Below are 24,106 nucleotides of genomic sequence, written 5' to 3'. Positions count from 1 at the left end.
GTAGATGACTTGGAAATAAGATTACACTGAGACAAATTGTTAATTTTGTATTGAAATGTATTTATTTTTACCTGTAAGACTTCTTCTGCAGACGAATAGGTTTGCCAAAATTTGTTAAACAATGAAGGTTTGTGGGAAAAGGAACTTTCAAACTGTAACAGAGAAAAAGAAAAAAAATTACAAATAGAAGTCTGTTCAAAGTCAGAAATATTTTCTTTTCGACTTCAAAGAAAACAAATTTAAACAGGAACTTTTACCTTATCTCTTGCCCATTGTATGGTATGTTCGATAGCAGCTGGAAAGGATTTCAGAGTACAAAACGGTATTTCCTCTTCTGGGGGATCCCGCTAATTTATAAAATATGACACAGATACTTAAAGAGAAGCAATGACCAACTTTTATTGATTGTATTTACTTTTGAGCTTTAAGGCTATTAAAAATCCAAAAATAAATAAAATCCAACCAGACATTTTTATATCTTCTCTCTTCTTAGGCAGCAAGAGAAGTTAATTCTTTTGACATTTAACCTATTTGTTAATAGTTATGTAACGCCAATCATCAATATTATTATTTGTGTACTCATTTGGTGCACCATGTAGTACTCATGACACACCATCAAAATTAAATCCTTTTTTTCTTCATGAATCAAGGTGACATTTAAAGTTTTATAACACTCCCTGTTTTGAAAAGTAATTCAAGAATCCCCCGTGTAGTGCTCAGAATAGCCTGAGTTTTTCCATGGAGAAAAACATTGGGGCGTAGAAATGTGCCCTCAGTGCTTGATACAGGTTTCCTGCAGAAAACATGTATTAAATAAATGGCAAATACCTAAGTTGTTTTTTGTGGATAAAGTACCACTGAAGAAATCCGCATTCTATGATAGGGTACATTTTGCCTAGGTTTATTGGTTTACCTAATCTAAAATGACTCACTTTGTCTCAGCATGTAAATAAAATTTTATGTCTTTGTTGACAGTTCTACTCTCAGTTTAATAGTCTGTTCTTATCAAACAATCTTACACTCAAAGGATATCAGAAAACTAATTAAGCAGCTCTAAGAAATAAACAGAAAAATAATGCTCTAGAAACATCAGACACAAAATTCTGATGATTAAAGTTCAATTATATTTTTTAAAAGGTACATGCACATTTGTATGAACATCACTGGCAGAGCAAAATCAGAAAGAAGAATTAGGAAAGCTAAATCAAATTGTTGGCTGATGAAGACAAAAACTGTAAGATATAAAAAAGACAGAAATTTACTTCAAAATATTGATTCACTTACATGACTATTGTAAGATTCAGTCAAATGTGGTACAATAACTTCAGTGTGTCCCTTAGTGCCCATTGTTCCAGAATCCAACAGAGGCCTTAGATTTGCTAAGCAACGACTATTTGAAAAGATAACAAGTAAAAAACAAAAAAGTGAGCAATAACAGTGTAACCAAAGGACATCCTACTACTTTCTATTGACCATTTCACTTACTTCTTGATCACTTCTTGAATGCAGTATTTTAGGAAAACAGATATATTACTATCAAACAACCAGTGGATCATTTCTGTCCCCCTATTCTTCACTATACATACAAATTTTGTTGTTCAATCTAATAATTTCCATCTCTCTCTCCTTCTACTAGTATCCTAAATCTGGGGCTTTGTTAACCTTTATCTCTAGGTTTAACTCCTAACAGTATTATTTCTTTTTCCTTGTTTTATATTTTTCTTTGGTTATTTTCTGACTACAAGTTCTACCACAGTATCTCTTCTCAATATTTTCTTTAACCAAATAATATTAATCTTCTTTCTCAATAGTTACAATACCTATATTCTACAAATTTTAATTTCTTAAAGTTTTGTTTTCTTCCCCTCTTTGGCCCAAGATTACAAACTTTTCACATTTTTCAACTGATAAATTTTCCTCTGCTAATATGTCTGCTCTATACCTTAACATTAAGAAGTCATACAAAGATATAAGAAAGATGATGTAGGGTGTGAACACATTTATAGTCATTCATTTATCTACTTACTTAAGGAATATTTACTAAGTGACATCACATGTTGGGCACTGAGGATACAATGATGGAAAGTAAATAGTCCCTGGATTAATGATTTAGTGAGGACAGAAATATTAAACAAATATGCATGTCAATAAAAATAAGTGCCATGAAAGAAAAAGTACAGAGTGCTATGAAAAAATCACCATAGGAGGCTCTAATTTAGAATTTTGGGGAAAAGATAGTCTGTTTAGATAAAGAAATTTAGGCTGAAACAGAAAGGATGAAGAAAAACGGCTAAACTAGGTGAAGAGTAGATAGGAAGATTAGAGATCAGGAATGTTAAAGTAAGAAAAACAGAATTTCCTGAGGCTGAAGAATATTGTGTGTAAGTCCCTCGTGTAAAAAACTGCTGAAGGCCTTGTAAGAACAGAGTGAGACACAGAGAGAAGAAGGGGACCCAAGAGGGGCAGGTCAGAGCTGCTGCGGTAATCAGCATGAGCTTGCCTGGTAGAAGATTATGAGAAAACAGAAGAACACAAAAACAGTTAAGGGAAAGTGTCAAGATGACAAACTTTCTGCTGCTGCCCTCAAGCAGAGGGACTTGGAGACCACACAACTGAAGCCAGAAAGGGAAAATGAGGAGGAGGAGGAGGAGGAAGAACCCAAGTAACTTTGGGGTTTAGTGCCCACCCCGCTGCCCTTTGCCTGTGTGCCTGAAGACAGTCCCACCATGCTCATGTTTTCCTCCACTAGTGCTCACAGGTCCCAGCACTGATGGCATTTGGCCTGAATGCAGTGGGTCCATTTTGCGCTTCCTTCTCAGGTAACCTCTCTCTCCTGGGCCACTTCTAGAGGTGAAGGAGTTACTCCTTCTGTGTTTTCTATAGCAGTAAGGCTCACCCCAAAGTATTAAAAGTGGCTTTATGAGTCAGAAAAAAAAGACAAAAAAACTGAAAGGCACATGCGGCTAGATTAAGGGGAGCCAAGGGGGACTGGTAAATGTTATACCACATGGTCAACAGGTGACAGGTACTCCATGAAAAACATTTAGGTTATGTTACAATTTTGAATTTCATTCTAAGTATAATGGGAAATCGTAAAAGCGTTTCTGTCTGAGGAGTACTACAACAGGACCATAAAGAATAATCAGAAAATTCCCTAACTTTTCAATAAGTAATGTGGGAAATACAAGTGAAAATTAAAGATAATTCTGTAGGAGCCTGAATTTCAAGAACGTACCTGTCTACATATCTCCTGGCTTCCACATTATCTAATGCTGTAACAATTATATCTTGTTTAGTATAGAACTCATCATTGTAAATGGTCTCAGTAGCTGGACATACTTTGTTCAGGTGTGCATCTATCTTTATTTGAGGATTTATTTTCAGAGTAGCATCAGCAGCAGTATAGCTTTTAGGTTTCTAAACAAATAATAAAAGCAGAAGGAATATGTTAAACAACAACAACAAAAAAGGACTAAGATTTTTCTATATATACCAGGGTGATAAGAATGTGTAAGTTCAATCGCAGTCTATATATAAGGTAAGAGTAATGAGACCAGTTTTCATTTTTGGTTTGTAAAAATTACGTTAATTGAAATAACACTACATTAATAATGCACATTAGCCCAAATAATTCACAAATTATTAAGAATCTAAACAACTTGTATCTCATAGTTAAGTGCTTTAGAGTTCTTAAAAGAAATTAAAAGTCCTATTACGAGTACAATTTTTCCCTGTTTGACTTGGTAAGTGCAAAGAAAAAAATGAGAACACATTCAGTAAAATATTGGAAATCAGCTCTGCAGAAGATAAGTTCTTAGAGGTATGAGAGTTTAATACTTTGGTACTAACATATTTTGAAATTATTATTTCTGGATGGAAATATTTTCAGAAATTATGTATCAGTTTTATAAAAAAGAGTACAGTAGTTTCCCTTTATCTGCATTTCACAACCCTCAAGAATGGCTGAAACTACAGCCAGTACAAAATCATATACATATACACCTATGATAAATTTTAATTTCTAAATTAGGCATAGTAAGAGATTAATAACAATAAAGCAGAACAATCATAACAATATACATTAATAAAAGTCAGTGAATTTGGTCTCCCCCTCTCAAAATATAGTATCTTATTGTACCACCCTGTACTTACCTATTTTCAGATCCTGATTGACCATGGCTAACTGAAACTATGGCCAGCAAAACTGGATACCACTGATAAAGGGTACTACTGTACTCTAAATATAATTTATTCTTTCTTTTCTTAAAAAGATTTAGTGACTATTTTAAATCATGGGTATCATTTCAGGCACTGTCACTGTTCATTTGCATTTGTTTGGCACTAAATATCTTTAGGCCATTTTGTTTAAGTTCACGCATCTAGTTTTAACGATATTTCTGTCTCTTCTCACATTGGTAGGCTGACTTGTTTCACTTGTTAGTGTTCTAAGTGTACAAACAAATCAAAACTTTGTTAGAACTCAGTAACATAAGAACAAACAGGCCTTTACAGTGCTTCTCTAAGTAAAATGCACCAAGTTAAGCAAATACACTTTGCAAACCCTATTACTTTGTCTATTATATTTGGATAAGTGAGGCAATTAGATTAACTATGACATCTGCTTCAGTTACTTTTTGTTCATGACATTACTAAGTTTAGTTTACTAAGACTGGCAATGAGTTGTGGAACAATAAAGGAAAAAGTTTTTTACAAGCATTTCTTTAGGGTAGAAATGGTTTTTCCCTAGGTTGCCAAGGCTCAAGCAATCCTCCTGTGTTGTCCTCCCAAAATGGTGGGATTACAGGTGTGAGCTATTGTGCCTGGCTGAAACATTTCTACAGTAAAAGCAAATTTTCTTTACTAAAAATGCATTTTTTTCTGAATTAAATATTTTGGTCTCTATAAAAAAGGAGACTGAGAACAAGCATTATTTTATGATAAAAAGGAATGTTAAATAGTCAAACTATCAAAAGAGCACAAAGATTCTAAGTGCTAAACTTTTACCTGATTTATGACAAGGATATAAAAAAGTGCCAAATTTAAAAACTATCAAAAGCTCAAATTAGAAACATATTTCCATATACTTACTTAAACATACCTTGGTGATTACAAAATGAAAAAAATACTGCCCATTTCACAACTCAGATTTTAATATACAAAATCAATGCAAAAATCAGTATTGTGCATTAAACAATTTCATATTTTCCCCTTTTGTCATTACCATTGATAATTTGAAAGATTCTAATAAAATAACACATTAGAATTGTTCATTCACTATTTTCTATTTATTAAAAGGAAACTTCTTTTTCATATAATAGATGATTTAAATTTGAAACAATAGCAACATACCTGTATGTGATGAGGACGAAATAGGAACTGTCTATTTAAGTTGGACTTTTCTATCAAGTCAGGATCTGTAACTGTAACCTAATATCAAGAAAATATGTCTGAAATTATATAATGGATAAATTTTAATCTATTTTTCTTTCTTAGTATGACTAAAAAACTCCTCACAAACTATTCTAAATTAGTCTGGTTGGTAAAGGTTAAAATGATATAAACATTCCCAAATACTACCAATACTACTCTTTTATATTTCATTTAATTGTGATTAATGTTTTACATAGGAGCACATCAAACAAAATAGCCGAAGCCAATTGCAATTCTGTTCAAAACTTTTTTCTAATTATTCATAACAAAACAAAACAAAACTTTTTAGAACTGTGAAATGGATTAGCTGCAGAAGAGCTAGCTCTTCTTTCTAAACATATAATATTTACCCTTAATCTCAACTAATTTGGAAAGAATACTTATATGTATCAATTTGAAAGGGACTCTGGCAAAGCAGAGGCCTACAAACTACTAGGCAGCCTGCCTATTTTTGTAAATAAAGTTTTACTGAAACACTGTCATACCATTTAAGAATTGTCTATTGCTGTTTTCATGATCCTAGGGGCAGAACTGAGTAGGTGTGACAGAGATCATTGGTCTGCAAACCTGAAATCTTTGCTATCTTGTCCTTTAAGAAAAAGTCTGCAGACTCGATCTAAAGGATGCAAGAAAGTAAACAAACTCAAGATAATCTGAAGAGTATTCAAAATACATTTGTGACTTTGGCATTTTTAAACAATAATTGTGTAGGTGCAGAATGTCTCAGACTGTATTCCACATTTATTTTATTGAATAGTTCCCTGATATTTTTAATATTTCTGTGTAATTATGTTAGAGTGTCTCTTTTTAATAGAAAAAAGGTCAATCAGAAAATATCTTTTAACAAAAACGCTTAATCAATTCATTGTTGACTGACAATAAGGCTTTTTCCTTCCACCTCTGCTTTTCATTTCCCTTTATTTTGGCTTTCTACTGGACTGACCAAGTTTTCTTGATTTCTACTGCCCCCAACTCCCCAAACTGGTTTAGAATCTAAGTGCCTAATGTTATGTGGTTATGCTCAGAATTTTAACATGCTCGTGTAACTTAAGATCTAAAACTAATTAAAACTTCTATCTTCCTCCTGAACACTGAGAATATCTAAACCATTTAGTTTGGACCTCTCCAGTTTGCCTTCTGTGAGATCAAGTTACACTTAAACTTTTAACTCTCTCACTCTAAGGTTTTTAAAAATCAATGCTTATGTAAATCAATGAATTCTGACAAATGCTTCTGCATACCCTTTATACACTGCCCACACAACCTAACATCTTTCAATAAGAACCAATAAGTAGTAATCTTTCACCATTTCATCTGTCGGCTATCTTTTCTTTGCTCTCCCTCTTAAACTGAGTATGAAAATCTAGGTTAATAGTAATTTTCCCTTACACTATGAAGATACTCTTTCATTATCTTCTATTTATTGCTGATGAAAAGTCTATGCAATCTCTTTTTTTAATCTTTGCTTTCGATTTGTTTGGGACTAGTTTATCTTCCAATTTGAAAACACTTGTCTTTCTTCAACTCTGGGAACTTTTGTCATTATTTTTGGAATATATTGCTTCTTCTCCCTTATCTTTATCTCTGGAAATTCTACTAGACCTATGTTGGACCTTGCAAACCCACTATTTTTCATTTTAAAAAGATATCTTTCTGCACTACATTCTGGGTATTTATATTCACCTTTGATTTGTCTATTTTCACCTCAGTTATATTTGAATCTTAATATTAGTGATTATACAGAAATTCTTACTTGGCTTGCTATAAAACTTTCAGTGTCTTTTTTCCTGTTTCTAGTCCTCTTTATCTCTAATCATTTTTAACTTTAAAGTTTGTTCTATTTTCTATCAAGTTTTCTATTATTGGTAGCACTTCTATTATCTATAATTCTTAGGAGACTAATTCTTTTATTTGCCATGGCTGATTCTTGAAGTGGTTCTCTTTCTAGGGAACAGTAATTTTTTAATTTGAATTGTGTTTAATGAAGGCTGATTTTTCTGCATAATCCTGAGTGTGCTATTATCATCATGATACAGTTTTACATTTGCTTTAAAGCTCTGGAAGTTTTAGTACATCTAAATTTGTTATATTACTTTCTCTGCTTAAAGTTTTTACATGATGTAATTTTGGACCCCGGTTGTGGCACATGCTGTGAGTTTCAATTTCTCATTTGTGACTTCAGTTTTTACTTAAGGTTTTGGACAGACATTCAAGACAGAAACACTTGTAAATGGTTTTCAACTCAGGATTTGTTCTTCTCTCTTGGTTCCTAGCATCTGGGAATTTCTCTTTTCAGCTTGGCTACATATGTAAACACTTAAAAAAAAGTATAAACTCTTTCACTGCAAATATAATTTAAAATGAAAGATTAAATATAGAATTTCCTTTTATCAACCTCTTTTAACCTGCCTAAATGATTTCAAACAGGAACAGATATTCTATGATATATATTCTGTTTGAAGGACATTTCCAAGGCCCTTTGAAAGATGATTAACCCTAAAGAAACTGCCTACATTTACTAAGCTTTTTAAAAACACTATTGCCCATGCTGCATAACGGGCCCTCTAAGACAAAGATCTGGTTGGTGAATAAGAGTGAAAAAAAAAAGGTATTTATCTAAGGACTAAAAAAAATGTACACAGTAAGTCTATGTGTTTGCAGTAGTACAGAAGCCTGTCCACATTAGTTTACCTTGTTTTGTTATCTGAAGTCAGTAGGTTTCTTCACTACAGTTCCTTTCCTGACCTTTATATGCTAATGTGCATCATGAATTTCCAAGGAGTTAAAGTATTCAGGTGATTCCTAAACTGATGTAACCAAAGACTTTTTTCTTTTTATATCCCTTTCAAAATCACCAGAAGTAATAGTGGTTTGTGGAGCAGTATTTAGGACATGTTAATATAAACATGGAACATCTGCCTGTAACTATGATATACTGAATACTCTTTTGAATTGGAATAAAAAGCCCATTTTAATAAACTATAAAAGGTGAACTATCATATAAATATTAGCCATTTAATTAGTCTTCTGTTAGTCACCATGATAAATCTAGGAACTCACTAATAGAAGCTAAAAGGCAAAACAAGCACCAGTGAAATAAATTTCTATTTAAATATATGACATGGCTTGCAATTAACTCACATTTAGAGTCTTAAGAATTTAAATTTTACACTGAGATTTGTATTTTCCCACTACTTTTAATATTCACTAATTGAAACTACAACTGAGTACTCTACAATTCTGTGATGTTAGCTTCAGTTTCTTAAAGATTTAACAATTAATAAACGCTATCTAAAAGAAGTAACAACAACATGTTTTATACTTTGCAAAGCCTTTTCACATTTGATCTTCACAATAGTTATGAGGTAAGTAGCACAAATGTCAGTTTCACAGTGGTAGAGAAAAAAACTGAGGAAAGAATTAATTTGCTACAAAAGAAAGAGAAGTAATTTGCTATAAGGTAACTTAAGTTTTGAAAAGTGGTCAGAAGGGCATGAGAATCAATTTTTAGTTCAATGCTCTATTTTCAAAAATTGATACTTCAGATTTATGTAGTCAAATATAGATGAAAAAAGGGCAACAACACAAATATAAACTTTTAACTCTCAAGGACTGATTCTTACCATTCCTTTCTCTTTGCTTGTTCCAACACCAAGTAAAGCAAAATTTTTTAACATTTCACAGCCTATTGCTCCACACCCTACCTATGGAAGAGAAAAACAGTATATATCAGGTTAAAATAACTTGATCATTTGTGACTCATTTTACTTTGAAATATTTAACAGGTTTATTTTACCACTGGGTTTCAAAGAAAAAAAAAGTATAAACCAAATAAGGAAAAGCATAATTTTATAATTCCTTTAAACAGAAGACATTAAAAAATTCCAAATATATGTCAAACATTGAGCCACTTATGCAAGATTGAAGTAAACACAATATAATGTTAGTACATTTTAATAAAAATGATTCCTCCCTTTTGGTTATTTCTCAAAACTCATTTGCTGCATAAAACTATTCTAAGACTTCTATTATCTAAAATTAATAACACTATATTCCATATGCATGTAAAAAGCTCAGTAATAGCTCATTTCCAAAACATTATTTTAAAGATAATTACTAAGAATCAGCAGTAATTTTCAGGGCTAATTATAATAACAAAAAATGGCAGGAAGAGGAGTTTCATTTTATTGGGGAAAATTTCCCTGACACTGCGCTAAGACAATTAAGAAACACAGATAGGCTGGGTATGGTGGCTCACGCCTGTAATCCCAACATTTTGGGAGTCTGAGGTGGGCAGATCACAAGGTCAGGAGTTCAAGACCAGCCTGGCCAATATGGTGAAACCCCATCTTGGTTGAAAGTACAAAAATTAGTCATGTGTGGTGAGGGGGAAAACAAGTGCTTGAACCCAGACATGGAGGTTGCAGTGAGTGGAGGTCATGCTACTGCACTCCAGCCTGGGCAAGAGGGAGAGACTCCATCTCAAAAAAAAAAATAAAATAAAAAATTAAAAAAAAAAAATACAGAATACACTTATATATTCCTTCATTTAGTGAGAAAAAAATTTTAAAAACCCACCAACTTTCAAACATATTGCTAGAATATAATTTAATGTTCAAAATTATTATACTCTTTTACTTTAAATGTATTAGTTAGACCAGAGGATTGAAAACCTTTTCTGTAGAGGACCAGACAGCAAATAATTTCAGCTCTACAGGCCGTATGGTCTCAGAAAGTACTTACTCTGTATTTATTTTTTAGGTTGGTTACACTGTATATCATCTATAATTACATATAGTATAGGAAAATAATCTAGGATGCCAAAATTTTAGCATTTTTAAATTCACTTGTACTTTACACACTTAGACTCAAATTAATTTTAATAAACTTGATGATATATGATAGCAGTTTGAACATACTACTTATTCCCATGATTATTCATACTTACTAAGAAGATATTTAAATTTTGCAGTTTCTGACACAAAGTGTCTCCAATGCAGGCTCTTAAGGCATCATATCTATCTCCTCTGGAAAAAATAACATATACCAAACAAAACAGAAAAAAATAAAAAACATTAAAATTAGTTTCATTGTCATTAATACCAATTTAACATTCTACTTTAAAATGGAATATTCTTTAAAAGTTTCCCCTAATCAATCTGATGAACTATCTTAATTGAAAAAGAAAAGCCCCCATAAAGAAATCCAGTTTTCCTTTTTCCACTTAATAGTCTAAATACAAATAAGTGAAGGTGACTTTGGTTTGTCTAGAAAAAAAATTTTCCTAAGCCAGAGATTTTTAAGCAAAGTTCTTAGAGAAATCTATGGATGGACTTTGGAGCTGATAACCCACTTAAAATCAAAGGCAGAAATTTGGGTTATGTTTATTTTAAGGAGAAATTATTCTAAACTTTTGTCAAAAAGACTTATGACCCAAAAAAGTAAAAAATGACTTATATAAATAAAGACTGCATGTAGCAGTTTTTTTCCATCTAACATCATTAAGGTCTTTTAAATGCTAACTATTCTCATGGCATACAATTTAAAACTTTGTATTTACTATCAGGTATTAAGGAGATATGACATTATTAAGACACTTAAAATGACTCCTAAATAGAGAAAAAACAGCTACATAAGTGATTTAGGAGAAAAGACATATAAAACAAAGGTATGTTTAGAGAAAACCTTAAAAAAAAAAATCTATTTGCCTCTTAGAAAAAGCAAGAGAAATGTCATTATTACCGTGGAAGAAATTCTTCACATTCAGGTTTGCCTAGTGATTGGACAATATCGGCTGCTTCAAGATATAACTTAAAGAAGAAGATTAAAAACATAATTATTATATATAAAACTTAAATTACTATAAAAAGAAGTTCCTTTATAGTTATTTAATAATCATTAAGAAAAAAATGATTAAAATCTGGCAATTCAGAGTAAAATATTTAAAAATATAATTAAAAATATATAATATACATTACTATATTCTCTCATTAAAATAATTGTAAAACCTGAGGTGACCATTAAAAGATATAATTTGATTCATGTCACTGAACATGATGTATTCTAACTTTAAACCAAAGGAAATTTCACCTCCAAATCTATTTTTCATAACTACACAAAAGCTTTGGAAGCCCCCATTCAATTTCAGCTATATTTGTATAAGAAATTTATTACTTTTTGAGAAGAAAGTACTTATTCTGTATTTATTTTTTAGCTTGGATACACTGTATGTCATCTATAATTATACACAGTATAGAAAAATAATCTAGGAAATCAAAATTTGAGCATTTTTAAAAATACCAAAGATAATTAGTTTAAGTTAATGAAGAACAGAATTGAATCTTACTCTCATTTTCATTTAATGAACTTGTGTGGCTAAATTTGAACACAATAAAATGGTTATTTTATTATAACATAGAATCTATATTAAGAATTAATTTTTATTATTTCTCATGATATTAATGCAGTTATCTTTTTTTTTTTTGAGACAGAGTCTCGTTCAGTCGTCTGGACTGGAGTCTCACTCTGTCGCCCGGACTGGAGTCTCACTCTGTCGCCCAGACTGGAGTGCAGTAGTATGATCTCTGCTCACTGCAACCTCTGCCTCCTGCGTTTAAGGGATTATCCTGCCTCAGCATCCCAAGTAGCTGGGATTAAAGGTGTGTGCCACCACACCCGGCTAATTCTTCGTATTTTTAGTAGAAACGGAGTTTCACTGTATTAGCCAGGATGGTCTCAATCTCCTGACCTCATGATCCACCAGCTTCAGCCTCCCAAAGTGCTGGGATTACAAGCCTGAGCCACTGTGCTCTGCCTAACAGTTATCTTTAAAGCAGACTTTCAGTAATGTACTTGTATTCTGTGTTAACATAAAGAATTCAGCAGCAAAATACCATTATGTGAGTACCTTTCAAAATATATAAAAAAGATAAATGTTGTATTTAAAATGTTTACGGTATTTCAACAGAGAAAGGGCCTGGAGGCAGTATGTTTTCATACCTTGTGCCAATTATTTCTTCAGGTAAATAAATGTGGGTTTTTATTTCATCTTGTGATTTTCATACCCCATGCAACTCTAAAACCTGTACCATTCCCATGTTCTCCACTTTTCTAAGTTTATACCTAGAAAGGGAACCTGAAGATTCATGATAGTAAAACATTCCATGGAACACATTCAAGAGTATTGAGAGCCTGAGAATGCTAAGCTTACGGTACTAGAGAATAATTACTGATAAGGATAGAACATTCATTCCTTTACTATCACAACTACGGGAAATACATCTGAGAAGGCAACTTCAGGTTTATCTCAATAGCCCTAAAATATCATCTTGTTAATTTCAATCACAGAATCAAGTGTTGGAGGCACACTGCTTGCATCTTTTTCATGCATCAAAAAGTATTTTAGGGTTGCTTTTCTAATATATTAATACTACATTGTAATACATAACACATTCATTTCATGAGTAAAGAAATCAACCTTAAAAACAGAACTAACCCACTGGCACAAAGGAGAAAATTTTCCTGTCACAGCTTTCAATACTTCTTGGCTGGCAACACCTCCTACTGCTGCAGCAAGTGGGGATAAAAAGCCTTGAGCAGTCCAAGAGAGCCAGTGCACAATGTCAGCATTTACATCAGGCTAAAACAAAAGCCATAAAAGACAATAATATTAACAGCATTTACATAGCACACTTAAAATTTTAATGACTAAATGTTAGAATTAGAACTTCTAAAAAAGCTATTCAATTCCCCTACTAAATAGCTTTAAAAATGTCACAATTTCATGAAAACAGACCCGTTTGCATGTTACCTTAAGTAGCGCCTTCCTTTACTACTGCCTGCCCATTTTTGTTTTTGGGCTCTATACATCACTCTAGGGCATCATTTACAATTAACTCAAATATCTACCATTTATAGTTTTTGTCAAAGAACAGTTCTGTGATGCCAGTTAGGCATATTTACAAATAAACAGATTTTTTAAAAAAAGTTTGTTAATAAAAACTACTCTGAGAAAATCTTGAACTAAGATAAATGAAAATAAAATGATCTTAAAAATGATAAGCTATCAGTTTCTGTTGGAAGTTGTAAATAAAAACTGCAATGAATAATGACACAATACATTGTTAGAGCTAATGTTTTCAATTATACTAAAAGTTATGTTTCTTAAAATAGAATATTTTAAAGGAAATATTGGAAAACTGAATTTTAGATCTATTGTTTTAGCATAATTTCTCATACATGACAAAGATCTTTTCATGAGCTCTGTTTTCTCTCTCTTCCTATTCTTTAAACATCAGTAATCTTAATTTTAACCCTAAACTTCAAGTTGGCCTAATTAATATTCTGAACTCTTATGTAAAAGAACAGTTCTTATACGTGTAGGAGGGGAAAGAGAAGAGTTTTTATTACACTTTCAAAAATATTTGTGATATAAAATGGTTACTATCTACTCACTCATCCACCCCTCCATTTCAATTTCCTATATCTCATTATTTACAACTATTGAGCACTAACCTCAACCAAAATCAATTACAATTTAAATTCTGCAGTTTTTGAATGTGAACATTGTTGGTGGTAATAACATTAAAATAATGATAGGAGTGATAATAACAGTGTAAATGAGTGCTTACCATACCAGATTGTGTATTAAATCCTTACATAATCTTCAAAGTAATCCTTATAAATATAATTTTTATTATACAAGAAAACGGAAACACTGAAAAATTAAGTAACTTATTCAAGATTTTATAGTTAGTAAATGGTGAAGCCAGGATTTGGATCCAAAAAGTTCAACTTTATAGGTTTATTCTCACCATTAGGTTATGCAACCTCCTAGGATTCTTTATTTTTTTAGTAAACAAATATCTAAATTTTGGGAATTTTTGGTTATCCTAGGCTAACAGCAGCCTATATCTAAATTTCCCCACATAATCTCCAAAACACATGCATAACCACAAGAAGAGAAATAAGACACTAACAGGGCTTCAGTATTACTAGAAAACAGAATATTATAAATTTCAAATTACTTGTAAGTAGAAAGACAGATTGCAAACTCCAACAGAGCTATCTCTGGATTTCACAATGCTACAATCTTGGACAGAGAGCAGAAAATATGAAGAGATCACAGAAGAGAGTGAAAGGTCTAATGGTAACAAAGCACAGTCCTAAGAAAAAGAAAGTCCCACACTAAGTACAGAAAATACTGACGAGTTATAAAACTGGCGTCTCAGCCTTCAAAGAATGTCATCCTGGGAGAGCAAGATGTAAACAAAAGAGGAGAGACATCCTTTGAGAGAGAATGCTAAAGACAGAGATGGTAAGGATTTGGTAAAAATCGAAGAGACCTACAAAACACACTCAAATCTCTCCACCACAAAATAGTCATCCATTAAAAGCTTCTTTTCAGTATCCTAAGAGAAGGAAGTGCTACAAAACCAGGAATCTAAAAAGCACCTAAAACCCTTACCCTGTCCAAAAAGAAAGCACAAAAATCACTCTACTATACAAAGCTAATGTAAGAAGAAAACAGAAAACTAGAATCAAAACATTTCAGCTACTGAAAATCTACACCCCCACAACTAACTAAAGGTCAAAGGTAATTTAAGTGAATAAATTATACATTCTTAACAAGCACTTGGCAATGTTGGGGGGGGAAAACCAAACCTTGAATCAGGACTAAGAACAGAAATGATCTATTCTACCCTTCCAGAAAAGGAAAGTAATAATTAAATAAAACAACATCTGAATCTACATATCAAAATGAGCTCGTGGTGTATGTGGGAAACTTTAATAAATAATCAACTCTGAGATAAAACTATTAGATAAAGATGAAGATGAAACACATAGGGTCTTAAAGCAAGAAGACCAGATTACTTGTAAGAGTACAAAAGTTAGGCTGGCATCTTATTTTTCAACAACAAAATCTAAAGCAAGATATTAGTGAATAAAGTAGGAGCCCAGAATTTTAGGCTTAGCCAAGCTAGCTTTCAGGTTTGAAGGCTACATTTTTCATACAGAAAAAATATGAAACATATAAAAACTCAGGGAATACCACAATTTGGAGCTCTTTTTGAGAAACAGACTAAACCTGATTTTCAAGACTTAATATAAAAGCCACAAAAAAATAAATAAAGACAGGATGGAGCTGGCAAAAGGACAGAAACACTGTGAAGAAAACAGAGTACAGAAATAGACCTATACATGTATGGTCAAAAAATTGTTGACAAAGATGCCATAAAATTTCAATAAAGAATAGCCTTTTCAACTAATGGGCTAGAATAACTGGACATTCATATACAAAAAAATTAACTTTGATCTATACTTTGTGCAGTGAAGTGTGGAAGTGACTTTGGAACGGGAACAAAGAGGCTGAAATAGTTTGGAGGGCTCATAAGAAGAGATAAAGATGTGGGAAAATTTGGAACTTAACAGTTTTGACCAAAATGCTGATAGTGATATGGATGATGAAGTCTAAGCTGAGGTGGTCTCAGACGGAGATGAGGAACCTGTTGGGAACTAGTATCTAAAGGTGATTCTTGTTATACTTTAGCAAAGAGACTGGCAGCATTTTGCTTCTGCCATAGAAATCTGTGGAACTTCAGAGAGATGATTTACTGTATCTGGCAGAAGAAATGTCTATGTGGCAAAGTGTTCAAGAGGTGACTTGCTTGCTTTTAAAGCATTCAGTTTTATTCATTTGCAAAAAGATGGGTTGGAATTGGAACTTATGTTTAAAAGAGAAGCAGAGCATAAAAGTTTGGAAAATTTAGAGCCTGATGATACAACAGAAAAGGAAAACCGTTTTCTGAGGAGAAATTCAAGTCAGCTGCAGCCAAATGTTAATCACCAAGACAAGGGAAAATGCCTCCAGGGCATGTCAGAGGTCTTCAAGGCAGCTGTGCGCATCACAGGACTGGAGAACTAAGAGGAAAAAGTGGTTTTGTGGACTGGGCCCAGGGCCTTGCTGCTTTGTGCAGTCTCCGGACTTGGTGCCTCGTGTCCCAGCTGTGACTAAAAGGAGCCAATGTACAGCTCAGGCTGTTGCTTCAGAAGATACAAGCCCCAATCCTCAGTGGCTTACACATGGTGTTGGGCCTGTGGATGCACAGAAGTCGAGAATCAAAGTTTGGGACCCTCCGCCTAGATTTCAGAGGATATATGAAAACACCTTGATATCCAGGTATAAGTTTGCTGCAAGGGTAGAACTGTCATGGAGAACCTCTTGCTAGGATAGTGCAGAAGGAAAATGTGATGTTGGAGCCCCCACAGAGAGACCCCATTGGCACTGCCTAGTGGAGCTGTGTAAAGGGTGCCATAGTCCTCCTGACCCCAGAATGGAAGATCCAACGAAAGCCTGGAACATTAATCTGGAAAAGCTGCAACACTCAATGCCAACCCATGAACACAGCCAGGAGACAAGCCATACCCTGCATAGCCACAGAGGTGAAGCTGCCCAAGACCATGTGAACCCACCTCTTGCTTCAGCGTGACCTGGATGTGAGACATGGTGTCAAAGGAGTTCATTGTGGAACGTTAAGTTTTAATGACTGCCCTATTGGATTTCACACGTGCATGGGGCCTGTAGCCCCTTTATTTTGGCCAATTTTCCCCAATTGGAATGGGAGCATTTATCTAATGCTTGTACCCTCACTGTATCTAGGAAGTAACTAACTTGCTTCTGATTTTGCTGGTTCCTAGCTGAAAGGGACTTGCCTTGCCTCAGATAAGACTTTGGACGTGGACTTCTGGGTTAATCCTGGAATGAGCATAGATTTGGGGGACTATTGGAAAGGTGTGATTGTGTTCTGAAATGTGAGGACATGAGATTTGGGAGGGACTGGAGTGAAATTATACATTTTGGCTGTGTCCCCACCCAAAATCTCATCTTGAAATGTAATCTCATAATCCCCCCATGTCAACGGCAGGGCCACATGAAGGTAACCAGTGAATGATAGTGAGTGAGTCTCAAGAGATCTATGTTTTTGTAAGGACCTAGCAGTTCCCTTGCTTGCACTCACTCGGTCCTGCCACCCTGTGAAGAAGGTATCTGCTTCTACTTTTTCTCCTGCCATGATTGTAAGTCTCCTGAGGCCTCCCCAACAATGCGGAACTGTAAGTCAATTAAACCTCTTCCCTCTATAAATTACCCAGTCTCAGTATTTCTTCATAGCAGTGTGAGTATGAACTAATACATGTCCCTACCATTTTTATAAAATAAAAACAAAAATAATAGACTCTTCAAATAATTGCACAAAGATCACTATGTTTATAGGTGCTTAAATGAAACTTGACTAGCAGGCACTGGCATCATAACACAAAAAAGCATTTTCTAGATGACATGTTTAAATCTAAATCTGATATGCAAAATGTGTTAAAGAAATGTGAACATATAGTGCATAAAACAAGTGACTTGTGAGAAAGCTAACATATAAGTTTTAGTGTGTTAACAAATCAAGTAAACCAGAACAGAATAATAATAATAATACTAACAATAAACAGCAGCAGCAGTGAATAGTAATTACTATATGTCACATGGTATTTCTAAGTACTTTACAAAATTAAATCATTTAATGTTCACAATAACCCTACGAAGATAGGTTAACTATATTTTATAGATTTATAAACTAAAATAGAACAAAGGGAAAAAAGTTGTCTAATGCCACAGAGTAGCAAAGCTGGATGTGAAAGATAAAAGAATCCTAATATATAGGGAAGATATAAGGGAATACTAATGTAATACACTTATGTATTAACAAATATTCTGACAGCCATAACTTTCAATATTCACCTTCTCTTCCAAGGTTTCACTTATAGATGTTGCTAGTTTCAACAGTTCTTCTGAATCTTTTTGGCATCTATAACCCAAAACAGAAAAACCTAACTTTAATTTTCTCAACTGCCACAAACAGTAGGACACACTCAAAATTAAAATTTATAAAATATATAAAAGAGTGTGGGATTTTGCCAACAGGTAGCACAAAATGTTTTACTGATTTAAAGATGATTGGCTTATAAACACATTACTTCAAAATTATATACAGTCGTATATAAATAAGATTTAGTCTTTTTTTTTTTGAGACAGAGTCTCACTCTGTCACTCAGGCTATAGTGCAGTGGTGCAATCTTGGCTCACTGCAACCTCTGTCTCCTAGGTTCAAGTGATCAGTGTCTTAGCCTCCCAAGTAGCTGGGATTACAGGTATATGCCACCATGCCCAGTAATTTCTGTGTTTTCAGTTTGCCATGTTGGCCAGGCTGATCTCGAACTCCTGGCCCCAAGTGATCCACCCACCTCAGCCTCCCAGTCTTGGGATTACAGATGCGAACCACCACACCTAACCCCAAGATTTAATCCCAAATATAAAAAGCAAAAACCTTCTGCAACAGTACTCTCAGTACTGACTTAATAGGGTTTAAAGTTAAAAAACAAGAATTACCATGGGTTAATAATTCAGTAATTCTCAGAATTTTTTTGTTTTAAAAAGCTTTAATTTTTAAAGGGAAAAAATCACATTTAATATGATTCCACTTTTATAAACTGATTTCTCCACTCCTAGCAGGAAAAGGACCAGAAAGTCATAATAAATGTTTACACGGCTTGGCATATCTATTGGTATTGTAATTACAAAGGGCATAGTTACTTTTGAAATTATAATTTCTGAATTACTACTTTTATAAAAAGGAAAACGGATATTTTTAAACATAAAACATTACCCAACGTTTGGCTTGCGATTGTATTTCTCCTGAAACTGGTCCAAGGCAAGCATAGCTGTATGAATCTCTAAAGGTGCCTATTAAAAACATTAACAATTGACCAATATTTACTGAGTGCTTATATGTCCCAGGTACTGTGCTAAACACTTTTAAAACATTATTTAACCATCACAATAAATACAGTAGCTTAATACTACTATTAACTCTACATAACAAATAAGAAAGCTGAAGCTTAGAGAAGATAAATGACTTAAACTAAAGGCCATAAAGGTATATGATCTAATCCCCTTTCCTTATTAAAATTTATAAATTTGGAAACTGTTAGTTCTCTATCACAAATACATTTACTGCTACAAAATTACATCCACTGATTTTTTTTTTTAAAATAGAATATATATATACTCAAAGCTTTTTTTTGTAAGAAATATGGTTCAGAAAATCTCTTAATAAGATCATCTTTGTCCAAGTTATTGAAATTGTCTTCTAATTATCAAAATTGCGAAATCATTATAAAAGCGAAACTTTTTCCTATTATTTTAACATTTTTTCTATGATAAAAATTCCTATTTTTAATCCTTGGGAGTCAACTGTGGATATATGAGTATAACCTCTATTATACTCATATAATAAGGCCCACAGCAAGATATCTACATGGTTATTCCATTTTAACTTTATAATCACTCACTAATTCTCATCTCTGATTCTGCGGCTTCTCTCAAACCTGCAAAGTGTTTATTTACCTCAGGTCTGCTAAAATCCACAATAAGACACTTTGGATGTTTTATCTGCCTCTCCAGTGGTTCCTGACAGGGGAAAAAAAAAATCATTACTTCAGAGTAAATAAGTGACTTTTTGACAAAATATGCTGTTATATGTCAGTGCACTAAAAGCTAAGGTACTCGCCCAGAGGTCTGAGCTGATATGTTTAACTGAAATATAAACTAGCTACAAGTCTTATGACTATACTTTAAAATATAAAAAGTTAAACGCAACAAAACAACCAGCTCCACATAGTAAATTTGGGAACAATTAATAAAAACATTTGCATATTTTTAAAAAATTATTTTAATCTAACAGCTACCATATTTTTCTGATACCAGGTTATCAAGACTGACTAAAATCTTCTGTTCTTTGTAAAGAACACAAAGGCAAAACAAACAAAAACCTCCAAAAAACCCCAAAACACCCACCCAATCTAAAATTGAGACACATCCAATTAAAAATTGGAGACAAAGCACAAAGAGATATGCAGAAGCACATCTGACTAGATATGCTATTTTAATTTATTGTTTTATTCTAACTTTGGCTCGAACAAAACCTTATTAACAACTAGAGTTGTTAACAGTTCTGGAAAAGGAAAGGCAATTAAGTTAAAATCTTGAGAACTTGTAAGAAAATCAATGATGTGTTAGCTTATCCTGAGACAGAGCCCAAGGATTTAAGTAGCAGGTGATACCTTAGCTCCTCGACATTAGTAGTGTGTAGTTTCTCTCTGTTCAGGTATTTATATTTTCCTTTCAATGACAATAGTTTTTAGAAATTATTTTACATTCTCAACATATACACTGTTTTGAAATGTATAAAATTAAATTTAAAAAACCAAGATTAACAAGTATAATTTAAATAATTCCATTTTAGAAAATAATACAGCAAAACAACTCTTGCTAAATCTTGAAAATACATTAGTTTCATTTCTTGTTTTAGAAAGTAAATTGTAGTAAGTATGATCAACTTTGATGATTCACAAAGGTGTAGTTCCTTTCAGTACTTCAAGTCAGTACCATACCTTTTTATCTCAACTATATGTACATGGTATTCTGGCTATAAAAAGTATACACGTTTTTTGTTAATATCCATTGTATCCATTTATTTCATTAGATTAATTCCATTTCCCTCGAAGCTGGTACAAATGAAAAAAGAGGAAAAAAAAAAACACCCAAATTCTATTCCACCTTTAAACTGTTTGGTTAACTAAATAGTTATTTTATTCCTTTGTCTCTTATGCCTTCTTTTTCTGTAAAGAAATATTTTTTAAGCAGAAAAAATACTTACAAAGGAAAATATTTTAGGAGTCTTAACTTGGACAGCTATGCCTCCATGTAAATATGGTTCCAGTTCTGTAGTGTCACCAATACTAAAAGAAAATGGCGATATCACTAGAAAAAAAATTTTTTAAATCATTACAAAGGGATAAGGGGATACATATATTTAAATATAAACTCTTATTGTCATAAAAATATTACATCTCAGCTGGGCATGGTGGCTCACACCTGTACTGTAATCCCAGCACTTTGGGAGGCCGAGGCAGGCGGATCACGAGGTCAAGATTTTGAGACCATTTGGTAGAGATGGTGAAACCCCATGTCTACCAAAAATACAAAAATTAGTAGGGCATGGTGGTAGGCACTGTAATCCCAGCTAGTTGGGAGGCTGAGGTGGGAGAATAGTTTGAACCCGGGAGGCGTAAGTTGCAGTGAACCAAGATCATGCCACTGCACTCCAGCCTGAAGACAGAGTGAGACTACGTCTCAAAAAAAAAAAAAAAGTATTAATTCTCCCTAATATAAAAAACTAAAATGATTCCAGCATAGTGGTTTTTTTTGTTTGTTTTAATAAAGAGCTGGGAGGGGGTGGGGAACTAGACAGTATTTTTTCCAATGTTAACTCCAGGACTTAAAAATAACCAAGAAAACTTAGAGAAAAAGAATAATGAGGGGTACTCATTATTAGTTATTAAGATATATCATAGGCTGGGAATAGTGGCTCATGCCTATAATCCCAATACTTTGGGAGGCCGAGGCAAGTAGATCACCTGGTCTGGAGGTTAGAGTTCAAGACCAATCTGACCAACAGAGAAATTCCATCTCTACTAAAAATACAAAAATGAGCTGGGTGTGGTGGTGCATGCCTATAATCCCAGCTACTCAGGAGTCTGAGGCAGGAGAATTGCTTGAATCCAGGAGGCGGAGGTTGAGATGAGCCAAGATTGTGGCATTACACTCCATCCTGGGCAAAAAGAATAAAACTCTATCGCGCAGAAAAAAAAAAAAAAAAGAAAGAAAAAATATATACATCATAAAGCTTCAATTATGTAATAATTACCTATCATAATAATATAATATGGTACTGGTTAATGAACAGACAACTGGACTATATTAGAGAATTCAGAAACATACCCAAGTACACAAAGGACACAATCCAGGTGGCACCTCAATCAGTAGGGAAAAGATAAGGTTATTCAATAAATCTTTCAAAGAAAAAAGACATCTGGAAAAATACTACTGCAAATGCATAAAAGTTTTAAATGTCAAAAAAGACAGGAAAAATTTCTTAGATAAAAGTATGGGAGAAAATTCCTTTAAAACCTTGGAGTCAGGCTTTTCTAAGTAACACTCTAAATAAAAACCATAAAACAAAAGATTGAAAATTTGATTATAAAAACATAAAAAAGAAAACTGCATGACAAAAACTCATCATAAGCAACATCAAAAGATTAATGCCAAACCAGGAAAATACTACGTTCTGTCTGGGCATAGTGTTCATATGCCTGTAGTCCCAGTTACTCAGGAGGCCAAGGCAGCAGAATCACTTGAACCCAGCAAGCTGTAGTGTGCCAAAATGCACCTGTGAATAGCCACTGCACTCCAGCCTGGGTAACACTGCGAAACCCTCATTTCTTAAAAAGAAAAAACATGGTCTAATAACATTTTCATCTATACTATGATATATTAAGTAGCTATGAATAAAAGTTTAAAGAAAAAAAAAGATGTTCTCCAATTTCTAATGAAAAAAGATTACAAATTTATTTTGTTTAATTAAAAGGCAAAGGAAAGCACTATGTATAATGTGCTTCCTTCTGCATTAAAAACAAATAAACAAACAAATATACTAGAAACTAAGAATAGTGGTTACCTGTGGTAGTGGAAGAGAACTACGAAGGTAAAATCAAGTTTGGGCACATAACTTTCTGAACCATTTGCTTTTTCAAAAAATTAAGTTAAAAAAATCAAGTAAACCACCTCTTTACTTAATATATAATATGGGCATATATACTATATAATATGTAATATGTACTATATATACATATATGTATAATAAATATATAAAATAGAATGGTCAGCAGAGTGAACACCAAAGTTAGCTGTTGTTACCTCTGGAGAGGAAAAGAATTATGAAGTAGGACTCATTTTTAACCATGTTTACACATATACACATACATATATATATATCTAGAATAAGTATGTATTATTTGAGCTATTTCACAATATTTTTTGGCTGGGCATGAGGTTTTTTTTGATCTTCATGCCTGTAATCCCAACACTTTGGGCAGCCAAGGTGAAAGGATCACTTGAGCCCTGGATTCCAGATCAGTGTGGGCAACATAGGGAGATCTTGCCTCTACAAAAATAAACAAACTTATCCGGGAGTGGTGGCACATGCCGGTGATCTCAACTACTTGGGAGGCTGAAGTGGGAGGATCACTTGGGCCCAGGAGGTCAAGGCTGCAGTGAGCCATGATCATGTCACTCACTCTAGCCTGGGCAGCAGAGCAAGATGCTATCTCAAAAAAAAAAAAAAAAAAAAAAACAACCCAAAACAACCTTTTTCATGCTATTACTTTAGATCAGTAAATAGCAATTTATAAACGTTAAGCAAAAAAAAGATTTATAACAGCCACTCTATTTTAACTTATTCATCCCTCCCTCCAAAGAAATTTTGACACAAAATGTGGGTTTTCTTTCTCTTTATTTCCTGACATGCAGTGGCTCCTCTTTATACAGGCAGCCTCATAATCTGATCGATCACCACAATTCACCACAACATGGACCCCAAAATTACAAATAGTAATCCTAAATGATTACTTTTCATAAAATAGACATATTCTTTAATATCTATGATTTGAACCTGTATTTAGAATTAGATGTAGTTGGAAAACAAAATCAGTTTTGTTATAAAACCTGGAC

General features: G+C 33.3%; 1 protein-coding gene across 9 annotated transcripts in view; it reads right to left on the bottom strand.

Annotated features, from left to right (window-relative positions):
- UBA6 (ubiquitin like modifier activating enzyme 6) overlaps window positions 1-24,106 on the bottom strand; it is a 75,829-nt gene that overhangs the window by 16,173 nt on the left and 35,550 nt on the right. For all 9 annotated transcript variants that reach the window (XM_078367136.1, XM_078367139.1, XM_008993249.5 and 6 more), the window contains 13 exons: window positions 21,195-21,298; window positions 19,883-19,945; window positions 19,143-19,219; window positions 18,218-18,284; window positions 12,926-13,069; window positions 11,173-11,240; window positions 10,379-10,457; window positions 9,054-9,134; window positions 5,350-5,427; window positions 3,236-3,417; window positions 1,285-1,390; window positions 258-347; window positions 72-152 (listed from right to left, as the gene is read on the bottom strand). In XM_078367136.1, the coding sequence (XP_078223262.1) occupies window positions 72-152; window positions 258-347; window positions 1,285-1,390; window positions 3,236-3,417; window positions 5,350-5,427; window positions 9,054-9,134; window positions 10,379-10,457; window positions 11,173-11,240; window positions 12,926-13,069; window positions 18,218-18,284; window positions 19,143-19,219; window positions 19,883-19,945; window positions 21,195-21,298 (1,220 nt within the window). The remainder of the gene's footprint in view (window positions 1-71; window positions 153-257; window positions 348-1,284; window positions 1,391-3,235; window positions 3,418-5,349; window positions 5,428-9,053; window positions 9,135-10,378; window positions 10,458-11,172; window positions 11,241-12,925; window positions 13,070-18,217; window positions 18,285-19,142; window positions 19,220-19,882; window positions 19,946-21,194; window positions 21,299-24,106) is intronic.

Source organism: Callithrix jacchus, chromosome 3 (genome assembly GCF_049354715.1).
Source record: "Callithrix jacchus isolate 240 chromosome 3, calJac240_pri, whole genome shotgun sequence".
Classification (NCBI taxonomy): domain Eukaryota; kingdom Metazoa; phylum Chordata; class Mammalia; order Primates; family Cebidae; genus Callithrix; species Callithrix jacchus.
The sequence above is the reverse complement of the archived record's forward strand: the minus strand, read 5'-3'. Positions and strand labels throughout refer to the sequence as shown.